The sequence below is a fragment of the Cydia strobilella genome, chromosome 12 (genome assembly GCF_947568885.1).
Source record: "Cydia strobilella chromosome 12, ilCydStro3.1, whole genome shotgun sequence".
Taxonomy (NCBI): domain Eukaryota; kingdom Metazoa; phylum Arthropoda; class Insecta; order Lepidoptera; family Tortricidae; genus Cydia; species Cydia strobilella.
In genome coordinates, this window is record NC_086052.1 from 11,252,244 (window position 1) to 11,266,689 (window position 14,446).

Here is a 14,446-nt window from a genome sequence, read left to right on the forward strand (position 1 = left end):
AGACGGGACGGGGAAATCAATGATTGGACGTGCCCTTTGACCCCTCAATACACGCTCTACTTGCACTCTTATTTGTCATTAGGACGGGTAAAATAGTTTCGTGCCGTATCAGATTTTTGTTCTTTTAAAAGTAAATCGCTTCTTTAACAAAAGTAATGAACGCGAACTCCTAAAATAATGTGTGTTCTCGCCGGGCACAGATGGGAATAGGTGTTTTAATTCTGTTAGTGAATTTATGAATGATGTATGATGTATTTTGACCATCCACCACAGGAGATACTATCTTGACATTATTTTGAAATCTTATTATTCTGTAATTGTTTAATTTTTAAATTATTATTTTATTGATTATATTCTTATGACATCCTTGTCTTGACAATCATAATATGAATTCTTGTAAATTGACATGCCTGCAATTTATAATGTAATCTGTATTATGAAATAAATGAATCTAAATCTAAATCTAATATAAATCATCCCCATATGGGGATGATATGATGATATAGGGACATGTGTCCCTTCTCATGTATGGCGGCGGTCACGTGGGGCGGGCTCAAATGGGAATACACCAATGAAAATCTAAAAACGTATTTAAACCTATAATGTATTTCAGCATTTGACTTGATAATTCTCGTAGCGACCAACTTAAGACAGTCGAATCCTGAAACGCAAAATGACAAAAAAGTCTTGATTAGTAATACCCCTACTTCAAAGCACCTGACAGATAAAATGAGTATGATTAAAAACAGATTTACTTGTTATACTCGTATTTCATCAAAATTACGAGTAAGTTCAACCCCAGTCTTAAGTTTAAAGAGAAAACTAATAGGCTACCTAATAAATACCACCGAGGTGTGTGTTCACTCTAACTCGACGTGCAAAATCCATCTCATCGTCGGTTGTGAGGTTACAATTTTCGCGCTCACTCAACCTTGAGGGAGGCGGGGCAGGCATTAGAGGAGGAAAAATTAGATTTCACCCCGACACTGCGCTTCCCGGCCTTTACACACTCCTCCACGTTTATCCATTTTATATTTTCCTCGGCCACAGAGAATAAACGCAGTATATTCCTTAATTTAAAACAATTCGCGAGGGCAGTAAATTGACTAATACGAGGCCCGAGTCCCTCTGTAAAAAGATTACCGCCCGAAAGAATGCTTTTAAAATTTATTAACGTCATATTATAATGCTTCAAAACATTTAAGATACCGGAAAATACGAGCAAAAATAAACTCCAAATACATTTTAGGCGGGAAACGAAACCATAATGTTTAGCTTTTTGTTTAATTAAGTGCGAAAATTCATTGGAAGTGAAACCAAAAGTAAAACCAATTTGCCGAACAAAGAACAGTGTACGTGAACGAAACGAAGTACTAAAGTATTTCGCCAACTTTCCGTTTTCCGTAAACAAATATGCGCAATATTCGCAAAGTTGTCACGTCAATTGCGAAATTATTTTCTCTGAAATTAACATTATGCAATAAACGCTGAGTGCGAGGCGGGGAGGGGCGTTGTTTACAACCCTTTTGTTTCCCAACTAAAAGGGTTAGCTTAAACGTCGCGACACTTAGCCAGCTTACGGAAAGCAGTACGTGTGAACATATGTTACATAATATTTTTCCTTCCGTGTGCACGGAGAGATTGTTTTAGAACGCAAACTTATTTTCCCGATGTTTCAAAGGATTTCAGGATTTATCGTTGACTTCAGCAGTTCACGATAGGCGGAAAAGTAAGGCGGGATTTTCTTCCTTTTTGTAATACGAGGTTCTAAATCCGCAGTAAAATTAGGCACCAATTATGTTGAGTTCTCTGCTAAATCTTTTAACAGTTATATGTTCGTATAAAATGAATGTATAAGTAAATAAACGAGACAATCCGCGTTCCCGTCCAAGGAGTTTAGCCGTCCTCGTCTCAAGAGGTTGCGCTATCAGTCACTGAAAGTTGATATGAGTAGGAGCAGATCCGCTTTTTTAAGGACTGTTATGAAGACATTTCATTAAATGAATCAAGCTGATTCACGTACCTGTAATCTGCCCCATCCGGAACGGATAAACTTGGTTTAATTTCAGGTTCATAAACGCCTGGTTGCTCGTCCATATACGAACGAAAAAATCGTAATAAGGTTAATATTATCTTTCGTGGTGTAGTTAGGTAACCACAGAGTCGTACAATTAACCTACAAATTAAAAGTAAGTATGTAAATGCGCCATAGCCTGAGACCCATATGTGTACTCCAATCAACGGAGACTAATTATCTGTCCTTTAAATATATGGAGTTGATGGAATCCTAAATTAAATTTAAGTATATTTTGATGGGTTTGTTCAAGACTGCAAACAGACTTAATCTTCAATCACTTACTTTTAAAAGACTGGCAGAGCATAGATTATGTAAGTGGCCAACCACATTTAATATTTCGATCCACTTTTATTCCATAAATCCATAAAAAAATTAGTAAAATTACTTTCGATTAACATTTGCGTTAGATAAATATGTACTGGCGAAATATATCCGCGAGTATTATAACCCTTACGTCCTCATTGACTGGTATATTACCCCTCGCTCTGATGGCGTTAACTATAATTAGCACGCGCATGTAAACGACCTCAAGGATGAGATACAGCCTACTGAGACCCGGGAAAGTTAATCCACCGTTATAAATTAAAAAGGATTACAAATTTACCTACAACTAGGGTAACCATGCCTTAATATTATTCCTGATATGTGATAGGGTTACATCAAGAATACATTTAGAATAAATTAATACAAAATATCAGTCGCTCATCACGAATATACAATAGTTTTGTTTTATTATTATCGCAGTGTTAAGCATAGAGTTAAACATATAATATGTGAATACAAATGTCTCGGTCTGGCAACTGAACTGATACTTACGAGAGTGGTGTATGTCTTTCCACGAGGATAAACGAAAAATCAGACATTTCAGTCATACATTTGTTTGTCTGGTAACCCTACACGCAACAAGCGGGCCTAGCTTTCGTAATAAGCAGCCTATCGCCTTGTATGTCTGCGAAAGGGCTTACATATATACTTATCTAATTTCACGGCTCACAGAACAATCCGAGGTCGTCGCGATCGAGTAAGTAATACCTTCCTTAAAGCATTGTAAAGTACCTAAAGCGAATTATTTCAAGCCGGTTTAACTAATACGGCGGCTAATATAGCTGCTATGAAGTCAGAATAGGAACATTGATGCTTGGTTTCGTGAAAGAAATGGTATGTGTGTGTGACGAAAAGTAAATATATTATTTTCTACTCTTCGAATACATAATGACTAACTTTTTCATTACCTTGAGAATAGTTATCTTCAACAAAAAATTAATAAGTACCTATTAAAGTCGCGGCGGCTATTTGCTGATATATATATCAGGTTCGGTCCATCTCGCCTTAAATTTCTTTTATTCTAATTCCTTTTTTACCAGCAGCTTTTAGGAGTGATACCACAGGAAATTCTACATTACAGGCAAACTTTGTTTATGCCAGTTTATTTACCTGCGTTCCCCATGCGTAACCGTCTGTATTGACACGGGTGCGGCGAGACTGGAGCCCTGTAGTTTATGGCCGCATGAAAGACTTTAACTAATACTAGTATAGCTACACCTACATAGACTTACAACAAGACTGAAACAATAAGTGAAAATAAATAGGAAACTATATATAACCACTTTTGTGTAGAAAATTGTACCTACTACCTATCCTTTACTGAAAAGTTCGACTAATAAAAAAAAAAATTATTTTCTACTAAGTATCAAGAGTTCCTTGTATTTAAATAAATGCTCCTACTTCTTATGCAAATTATCGTTTCACTTCTGTGACGATTCATGCTTAATCCGTAATATGTGAAAAGGTGTCACTATGACAAAAAATACTTATCTAAGTATGTACAAGGCTATTCACTAAAAACGCATTTTACAACTTAGTAGCTTTTGTTGGTAAGCGTTTTGATACCTACTTGTTTTACCTTGCCTTGAAACTGACTAAACTTACATGATTATGCCAATATGCAGGGTAATCAGATGAGATGAGAGAGAATGGTAAAAAAAATATTACAGTGTGACGAAAAACTTACAAACGTTTCAAGATAATAGAACGATAGTAAAATAGAAGAACCTCTATTCTGATCGCGTTTATCGCTATCGATAAATTTTCCGTTTCTTTACACACAAGTAGCTTTATTCACGACAATATACTCTACCGTAATACGCCTGCAGTATTCGATATATATATTCAATTTCCATTTGAACGTGATATCTACATATATTGGCAGTGGCACATTGGAGTCAATTGCGTTGTTTATGTGAAGTGTTGTATTTACCTGCCCCTACATCGATATTCCACCACCAACCAACCCGCCACCACGAACCCTCTTTCCAGTATCCACTGGGTGGACACTGTAAAGAAGGCCTGCCCGGGAAGTACACAGGCGCCTATTATCAGGAAGGCGGAAAATCGTGCAGAATGGAGAGCCTTGGTGCACAAATTAACGACCGATGTGGTCGAGACCCTCAGTCATGAGGAATCCAGAAAGAAGAAGAGAACGTAGATAGTGATACGGGTCCGGAAATACATATATACTTGATGGTGGCTAAGTTTTAATTAAATTATAAGCGATTTATTAACTTAACTATGTTTTAAATTAATTTTTAATAAGCAGAAACGTCTGCGTCAGTTTAAGAAGTGTAACACTCTTACGGTAGATGTCGCTAGCGTCCCCTAGGCCCATATAGTGGGAAGATTTGCTTACTGTGGATGAGGTCTTGGTGGCTCAGTTGGCAGAGCGCTGGAATATCGATCCAGAGGCCGTGAGTTCAAGTCCCACCCAAGGCAGTAATTTTTCCACTTTTAAATTTATTCTAAGCTTAACTATATTTTATTTAGCTCTTTTAACAGGCCTAGGAAACGCCTGTAATGTTTCGACTAAATATCTTCAAAGGTGAGAAATCGATCTAGTATACGTAGTAAGGTATCATTCCCATAAAAAAATAATTTTCAAAAGTCACTCGCATAGAGCAAACGCCTGAAGCTTTCTCAACTTATTCAACAAAATCTGCTTATAAAAATGTAAATTCCAGTAATACCTGAAGAAAAAAGTTTATATATTCTTGTGCCTGAAACATAAAGACAATATTATCATAGACGCTTATTTTACGAGCACTTGCTGTATATATGGCAGTTTGCATGTATTGACCTAGTTTGGCAAAGACTGCTCAATAAAACTAGGTGTATCCATTCACAACTTCTTATCGACATGTTGGATTTTTTCAAAAGCCAGAACATAATTAATCATGATGCAGACAAATAATTAAAAAAAGTACTTAATAAGTACTACTTATAGTATGTAAATGACAACATGGATATATTTTAGGTAAGCAAAATTAACATTAAATTAAGAGAAAAGAAGAAGTTTCACAAATCTAAGATTAGATTTCTCATCTTCATATTGCGTTGGACATTTGATCTTACAATAAAAAAACAGGATCGACATTCGAGACGTGCCTCCTACTGTATTAATGAGAGCTAAATTCTGTTCTAAAATATTTTTGGTTATTAAAATACTTCCATTATTAAACTTAACTGAACGTATCTAAAATTAATTATTTCGTCTAAAGCCATAAGTTAAAATCGTGATAAAAACCACAAAGCCATTGGATATTTCAGTGGAGTTCGACCACAACATTCATTTAACTTGTAGCTCAAACGATCCACCATTAATGTTTAAAAGGACGTAAATATTCCCAGCTATTAGATTTCATGTGACTTTGATGATATGTTTATCAAAGTATCCATGGCAGATACCTGCGAGAATTAGTTTCATTTCACACCCAAAAATAATTTAAACTGCGCATTTTGGTTAATAGACCACAGCAAAATTTAATATCGCCAACTTTAAGAAATATATGAAAAATGAAATGAAAATGAAAAATGAAAGTGAAAAATGATTTATTGGGTACACAACAGGTTTTAACTAGGATCGAAACAAGAACCTTCTTTTAAGTAAAAAGATACTTGTGCCAGAAGGCTCCGCTCTTCCATTAAGTACAAGGTTTACCAAAATTATCTTAAATTAAATTAAATTATCTTAAATCTTAAGCTTATACTTATTATAAGGTAAGATAGGTACATTAGGTACTCTAGATTAGAAACTAAGTTTAATTTAATACATATTATATAATATTACCATGAATTTCTATTTAACATGCTTGTGCTTGTGTGTGTGTGTGTGTGTGTGTGTGTGTGTGTGTGTGTGTGTGTGTGTGTGTGTGTGTGTGTGTGTGTGTGTGTGTGTGTCTACATGTGGTATCTATTTTAAACTTTTAAATTACATTATTGCAAAATGGATTCAATTTCTACGTATGTTAACTTTTTTAGATATTCAATAACGATTTTTTTACAGTCATATAGTTGCTGTGGGTAAATGTCAAGTTGCTCGTTAATGGTGTTATATAGTTTAGCAGATTGATAGTTGAACTGTCTTTTGGCAAATTTTGAGTTTGTTAGAGGCACTGGTGCAGCTTTACACTTTCTCCTGCGAGTTACACTACTAGTGTTGTACTTTATTGTTGTGTGTAGTTTTGTGACACATCCTAGAACATAGAGCTTTCTTACAGATAATAAACTAGATTCTTTGTACAACTCATCAGTCGGATATCTGTACGGTTTGGAAAATATTACTTTGAGCAGACATCTTTGGGCTCTTTCAACCTGTAAGAACTTGGTTTTATTGGCTCCACCCCAAATGGGAACACAGTACGTCACAATTGACTGAGCTAGTGAGACATATATTTGGGTGAGTAGTTGTTTAGACGCAACATGTTTAAGGATTTTGAACAGCCAACCCATACCCATACCCATTATATCCAATTAAACTCCGCAATCCCTGGCAACAATATTAATTTACTTTCTCCATTTACACTGTACAATCAGATACACCTAAAAAATTAAATTTTGAACAAGTGAATCAAACTGAAGCTGGAATTAATGGAAACCGAATCAATCATAAATCATCTTCATTAACATTTACATATTATGATTGATCGGGATTGCTTCTCAACAAATTTTGTATAATAGGATTTCTCCGTTTATTCTTTTAACGAGTTCTTAGTTGGGATAGAATGATAAATCTGATCTATGGGCCTATGGATTTGATCTATGGTACTTCGATATCCTTTTTACATTTACATCAATTATGATGTTTCTTATGATAATGAGTTTTACCGAATATGGATTGACGCAGAAAAGACGTTAAAAACGCCTATGGGACTATCCTGACGTAAAACGAGTCAGACTGTGGAGTTATAAAAGAAAACTTCTTTGCTATCAAACTTTTAATGAAGATGTAGATTAAACATCGAAATATAAATATTATTTAAATGCTTCCAGTCACAGAATACTATGATTTTTCTTGAGCAACTTCTGTTAAATAAGTATTACCATCTGCTCTCACCACCATTATTTCCGGACAACAAAGGTTCGCGTCCGGCGACTCTCCGCCTCGCAAAAACCTTTGTTCCAGACAGTTAACTGCAGCGACAAAGAATTAATTCCTTTTCAAGATTGTTGACTATTCCCGACATTTTTTTTTTATTAAAATGCTTTTATTTTCACGAATCTACAGAAAACAAGGTTCTTTAGGAAATTGAATCACAATCATTTGTCTAAATTAATCACTGACGTTAATGAGTAATCCATTTGGAAAAACGAGTTCACTATCGCGTTTACCCTTTCAATAAATAGATTCTGGTTGCTGAACGTATGCTCATCTATGCCAGCATATTCAACATCGGACTTAGTGTATCTCATTTCCGTCATTTTCATTGCATCATCATTGTCCGCTGTTATAATTTTCATCGAGACTAAGGCCTCTATTAGACCTAAAACTGAGTATTCCTTAAGATGCTGTCTAAATATTCTTTCTGGGTAGACTTGTTCTATTTTAAGATTGCATTGCCGAAGGACTCCTGCTAGCGTTCCATAGTAAACATTGATAAGGGCTTCGTAATGTTGAGAGAGCAACTCCTGCTCTGTCGACATGTACAGGAAGTATGATATATCCGAAACCGGAGACGCGTACCAGCTCAGCTGATGGTCGATGAATATTACTTCTACCGGTCTCGTCCCCTGTGATCAAACATACGAACCAATTTTAGTACACACAGAATGATTTTGAAATTCACGCATTCCTAATAAAATATTACCTGATTTTTGAAAAGTATGTTATTAATCCAACAGTCTCCGTGACAAATAGTACTGTATTGAAGTGGTGGGGGTGTTTTCAAAATAGCTAATAAATGTCCATCAAGCGCCCATAATTTTTCTTTATACGATGAATTCAACACTACGTTGACTGAAGTATCATAACAATATTTCATAGAGCTCGGTAGTTTAACAAGGTCCGAATACTGCACATTTTTACTCAATATAGTCTTAATCTCATCAAATTCTTCCGCATAATATGTTTCCCATACAAAAGACAAGGCATGTAGTTTAGCCATATTTTTCAGAGTCAATTTAGCTTGATCGATGCTAATCGAAAGAAATCTGTTATGTATATTATATGTATCCGGCATCTGTGACAAAACCATCACTTCTTTGTTATATTCATCACTGCTGTAGATACAATTCGGAAATTTTATTTTCAATCCTTCAATCACTTTAAACGTTCTTTGAATTTCAAGTAACTTGGGAACTATGGCGTTATAAAAGACGTGACCTCTCTTGTAAAGTTCTCTAAAATTCGCACGCTGATTTAGATCTAAATGACACTTTATTAAAATCTTCTTTTTTATTTTTGATCCATTTCTTTTGCCACTGATGTCAACTAGATAAGTATTACTGAAGAAAGTATCGACATCTTCACACCCGTATTGTACAACGTACTCGATGTCATGAATGTCAATTATCTTCGCTGTTTTCTGTACTATTTCCGCCAATTCCCAGTGAAATTGTGAAACCTTTCGTGGCATTTTACGAGGTACGTTATTATTACACAAAATAATATCTCGTACTGTCCATGTATCTTATACAGAGCATCAATCGTTTCAACACGAGACTGGCGTTATCAGTACAATTTATCTTACTTATCTGTATTGAGACCACTTACAAAAAGCACTTATTATGATATTGCGTAAAAGATTTTTGCTTCCAACCAACTCTAAGAAGTAGAGACTATACGAGATTAAGCATCATAGGTGGATTTTTAATTTAAGATATTACAATGTCCGAATCCAAATATACCAAGTATTTATATTTTATTTTTGTTGCAAAACTCAATTCTAACTGAATAAAAAAAATTATGCAAGTAGTACCTATAAATAGTGTACTTGCAGCTAATTAGTCACTATGGTTAAAATTTTAAGTTGTAAATTGTAGATACAAAATTACCTAAAACCCGCGGATAAATCCAAACAGTTACGTTAGACCGGGGGTTCCAGTGTCAAGGTAGACAAGGTGAGACATGTACAATTTTATCAGTAACCTAACACTTCACACGATGAATAGCACGTCTTGGACGTTATCAGCGCGGAACGAGTCCTGTCCGAACAAATATGAGATAAACTAGGCCTGGCACAATGCCTTTTGTCAAGTGCGCGCTTTGGACGCGGACGGTCAGAGCGTCCTGTGCTTCGCACTTCTACTTTACTACTTCTCATATCTTTGTCCAGCGTAGTTTTGAATTGTGAACTTTATGTACTAGGAACAAAGTTTATTTTGCATACGATTTGATTTTGTGATACGAGTACGAGGAAGTTGTTGGTCGCCAGGCGTGCATTCCCGTATTCATTGTATTCCGCTTAATGCATTCGGTGATGCTTTGTCTGCATTGTCGCGGTCCTTGCGGATGTCGAATTTAATATTGGAACGTGTGCTATTGAAGCGTCATGATTGTTTGGGTAAGATGATGCAATATCACAAAGGCAATTGGTTCTATTTGATGCATTTAACCTGCCTCAATTGACTTGATTAGATGTCTACGACCATACTAGGTGTGTATTATGCAAAGATAGCTTTATTTATATACTAGCGACTAGCGACCCGCCCCGGCTTCGCACGGGTGCAATGCTGATGTTATTAATCAATTTCTGTATTGTTATTATTTTATTCTTAACTTTTCTTTAAGTGAAATGTATATACCAATGACAATGTATGATTATTACTGAATAAATGATATGATATGATATGATATTATACATATTATAAACCTTCTTCTTGAATCACTCTATCTATTTAAAAAACCGCATCAAAATCAGTTGCGTAGTTTTAAATATCTAAGCATACATAGGGACAGACAGACGACAGGAAGCGACTTTGTTTTATACTATGTAGTGATAGTACCATTCTCATACCTGCTTACTACTAATAAAACAAGAATTTCACACTTTTTAGTTTTTTACACAGGAGTTAGCGAATAGTAATCCAGTTAAGCTAATGCCTATATCGCCGTGGATTAGGAATGTGATATTAAGAGAGCACAATAATAAATATTTGAATTATTACACGAGTAAATAATAATAATAAGCCCGCAGGGCAGCTTGTGGCGAGCTGTTGGGGAGTGACGACCCCACGGACCCGAGTGCTCCAGAGAGTCGGTCAGGATCTCCGTCTCTGGCGTGTCTTCGTCGGTCGGAGGGGACCCGCAGGACTCTCAGCTCTGGCTTGCCTTCATTGGCCGTCCAGAGGGGAGTCGTAAGAGCTAGGGGTGGAAGTGTTAAAGGGCATAACGCCGCGAGTAACTTCGGAGAAAGCGCAGACACCTCTCGACATCCCTGAGCCGCTCACGCCGGTGTTGCGCCTGGCCGTCTTTACGATGGCGCATCAGGTGCCCATCTTGCGAGTGGCGAGTCACTGCCTGCCTCGATAGCACTGTATAGCACAATGTTATGGCAGGTGTCCGGAACTTTTAGCAATAGCCCAGTATTATATTCCACCTAAATTTAAGCCATAGACCAGGACTCTTTCCACTTTTCTATAATAGCTCCCAATGCCTGCTGAAACCGGTTTACGGGTATCCATTTATGTACCCGTGAATGGGTTCCAGCAGGCGTTCTACATGACATCAAAACTCTCCAAACGGCCTCTACGTATTGGATCTATATCCCCACGCACGCCTTATAAATGACCGGGCCTGAAAACCCGAGAGTTTGTAACGGAGATACAAATAATAATAATAATATTGTTTATTTCAAGTTTTAAACTCATACTGTAATATAGTATAGTACAATGTAATACATTAATACATATAAGCACTAATTAGTATAGAATTAATTAGTCTAAGTTTTCCGGCCAAAGGTACCTTTTACTCATCCTGCCGCTGCCCCTAAAAGATTATTTAATCATTTGAAAGAACGAGAATAACTACACAAGTCTGACTAGAGTGCCGCAAGCGACTCAATTGTATAGCTCGCAACTTTTAACAACGTCATATATTGTAATGATAAGCAAGAGGTTAAACATATAGAATTTTATTTTAGCCATTGAAAAGTTTTAATCTACAAAGTAAGTAAGTATGTATGTATGTAAACACTTTATTGCACATAAGACAGGTTAAGATATATAATTAAACAGAAAGTATACAATGTAAAAAGGCGAACTTACCCCTGTAAGGGATCTCTTCCAGTCAACCTTTGAGCGACTGAGAGTAGACAATTAAAAATTACAGACAAACAAAACAAGTATGTACAGAAAAGTGAAATTATGGTTCAATTATTACACGAGTAAATAATTGAAAACCTGTAGCCTATATTATAATATAAATACACATATAATACATATTAATATAAATACACACATATAAATAAATATATACATAACCAATATTAAATAAAAATACTTAGTACTCAACCAGAACACAAGTCATTGGAGGGCCATAGCTTATGCAATTTACTCTTGAGTGATGCTACCGACTGGGACTGTCTAAGGGATAACGGCAACTTGTTCCACAACTGCACAACGCGCACTGTGAAGGACTTGGAGTATGACCGGGTCTTGTTACACGGTACAGCGAGAGTCAGGTTTGCACTCGAACTCAAGCGATGCCAGGTATGTAAACCTTTCAGAGAGATATGGTGGGGCGGTTGGATTAAACAGTACGTAAGTAAGTAAGTAATACTAAGATAATTACAACGCAGGTACCGCTACGTTGAATTAATTTTACCTAGGTATTTATTCCTTTCATTAGCAACATCATAGTCACACAAGTCTTTGACGTCAAAGCAATACACCATGATACCCATTATTGTGCAAATAATCGAGCATCTCGATATATCTGTCGGCGACATACTTTGACATTAGGTGGCGTCTGTTTGCCGCGGTTGACGTGGGTCGTGCCCGCGGGCACTTTGACTTGAAAACGTTGCCCATGTATTTAGGTATTCAATATCCAAATTATTTAGATAGTCGACCTTTATTTCAACTTTGTTATTGTTAAGGAAAGTAGGAAGTAAACTTTCATAAAACATATAATATAGCATTGAAGTCAAATAATGGTTGAATAACGGTACAATATTCTACAATACTTAAGACAGATAATCAGCTGTACCTACATTTTGTCTAGTTATATAGGACTTATATGACGTTAGCTTAGCTTAGCCTTCCGGTTCGGTCTGATTCCCCTTGGAGTTTCTATTTTCCTTAGATCTGATATAGAAACCCGAAAAATGTTTTTAATATGTCAAAATATATATTCATTCAGTAATCTTTGTTGCATTCCTCCAAAAATGAGAATTAAGTTGTAAAAGTGTAGGTAAAACAATATGTCGTCGTGCGGTCTTATCGTTGAAGAGAGATTTAGCAGACGATATAAATTTCAGATTAATATCGTCGGCTATGAATAATATTATTAACATCTCTTTCATGTATAATATTATTAACAGTTGTTAAGGTGCAGTGGGTTCGCTTCTTTAGATCATAAAAACGGTTGCCATAAGTATGAATAGCAATCTTGAGGCCTTACTCTGGTGAATTCATCTAATCGAAACCTGAGAAGAAAAATACGAACCTAGATTTAAAACGCACCATTAAAAATTAATAACTATATTTGCACAAAATCTATTAACATAAAAATTGTTTCTAAAAATGCGTGATCAGCGTGATGTTACTTTAGATTGAACTCATCGATTACTTTTTTTCGTTAAACTGGATGATTGTGTAACTTAATTTCAGGGCAGAGGAAACACGTCTAGACGTACAGCCCGTACAGGAAATCGGTTCTCGCGCGGCCAAAGTATTGACGCCGATGCCGCGCCGATGAGATTTACACACCTAGTGCGCACTCGATTTTTACACTTTTCAAATTGTGTTACTGGCAAGGAGATATTAAACTTCCGGACCCCGGACGGGATGATGAGAAATGTAATCACGTGGCTGTCTGTTACTTAAAACTATCCGTGAATTAGTACATTGCATGTGATACAAGTGTGCTACGTTGGTCACTACATAGGAGGCGATATTGTGCGCGCGAGCTGTAAGCGAGCGCGCAATAAGAAAGCCAATGTGTGTAATGACCAATGCACACGCGTTTCATATGCTGTTATTCAACACACTTGCGAGGAAAAAAAGGAATCTTTCATATTAATCAAATTTTAATTGTTAAAACAGTAAAAGTCTCATAAATCTATCATACTGCCTGCCGCCCCTCTTGCCTGCCGCTGGCGAGCCGTCCGGGCCCCGGCAGGCCGTCGGCGGGGCGTCGGCGCCCGCCAGTCTGTTATAAAATCTTCTTCTTCTTCTTCTTCTTTACGTGCCATCTCCGTCCAGGAGGTCGGCGACCATATGTCTATATGTCTCTCTATGTTCAGTCATGCGAATTAGTCTATCTATGCTCTTCACTTTTAACCAGTCTCTTATATTTCCAGTCCATGATGTGCGCCTTTTACCGCTACCACGCTTCCCTTCAATTTTTCCTTCAATTATTAATTTCAGTAAATTGTATTTATTGTTTCTATATATATGTCCAAAATATGCTGTTTTCCTTTTCTTAATTGTTGATACTACTTCTAAACCTTTTTTCATGATTTCCATAACTCTAACATTTGTTATTCTATCTGTCCATTTAATTTTGAGCATCCTTCGATAAATCCACATTTCAAAAGCCCTTAGTTTGTTGACCAACTTCTTTTTCAGGGTCCAGCTTTCGGAACCATACATAATAATTGGGGTGATGTAACATTTAACCATTCGCCACCTCAGTTTTAAGTTTATTTTTCTGTTAGTTAAAAGTTTCCTCATTTTCTGAAAGGTGTTTCTGGCTATTTCAATTCTCGTCCGTATTTCCTTCTCTGATCCCCAGTCTTCATTTAACCAACAACCCAGATACTTATAACTTTTTACTCTGTCTATTATTTTGTTATTTAAGGATAGTGGCCCTAGTGTTTCTGAAATTGGCTTTTTAGTAACAATCATGTGTTTTGTTTTATTTGTGTTTATCTTAAG

At 36.3% G+C, this 14,446-nt stretch overlaps 2 protein-coding genes across 8 annotated transcripts in view; both read right to left on the bottom strand.

Annotated features, from left to right (window-relative positions):
* Positions 1 to 14,446, bottom strand: part of LOC134746121 (kazrin) — a 125,682-nt gene that overhangs the window by 86,964 nt on the left and 24,272 nt on the right. The gene's annotated exons all lie outside the window — the stretch shown is intronic.
* LOC134745781 (uncharacterized) lies at positions 7,638 to 9,015 on the bottom strand. Its single transcript, XM_063679868.1, has 2 exons — positions 8,215 to 9,015; positions 7,638 to 8,137 (listed from the first exon to the last, which is right to left on the bottom strand). The coding sequence occupies exons 1-2, from the start codon at positions 8,980 to 8,982 to the stop codon at positions 7,667 to 7,669; spliced, it is 1,239 nt and encodes a 412-aa protein (XP_063535938.1). The 5' UTR covers positions 8,983 to 9,015; the 3' UTR covers positions 7,638 to 7,666.

Excerpts from the sequence above, each read along its gene's own strand:
- LOC134745781 (XM_063679868.1), bottom strand. The coding sequence starts at position 8,982 with ATGCCACGAAAGGTTTCACAATTTCACTGGGAATTGGCGGAAATAGTA. Across the intron at positions 8,138-8,214 it reads ACATACTTTTCAAAAATCAG|GGGACGAGACCGGTAGAAGT; the intron begins GTAATATTTTAT and ends GTTTGATCACAG.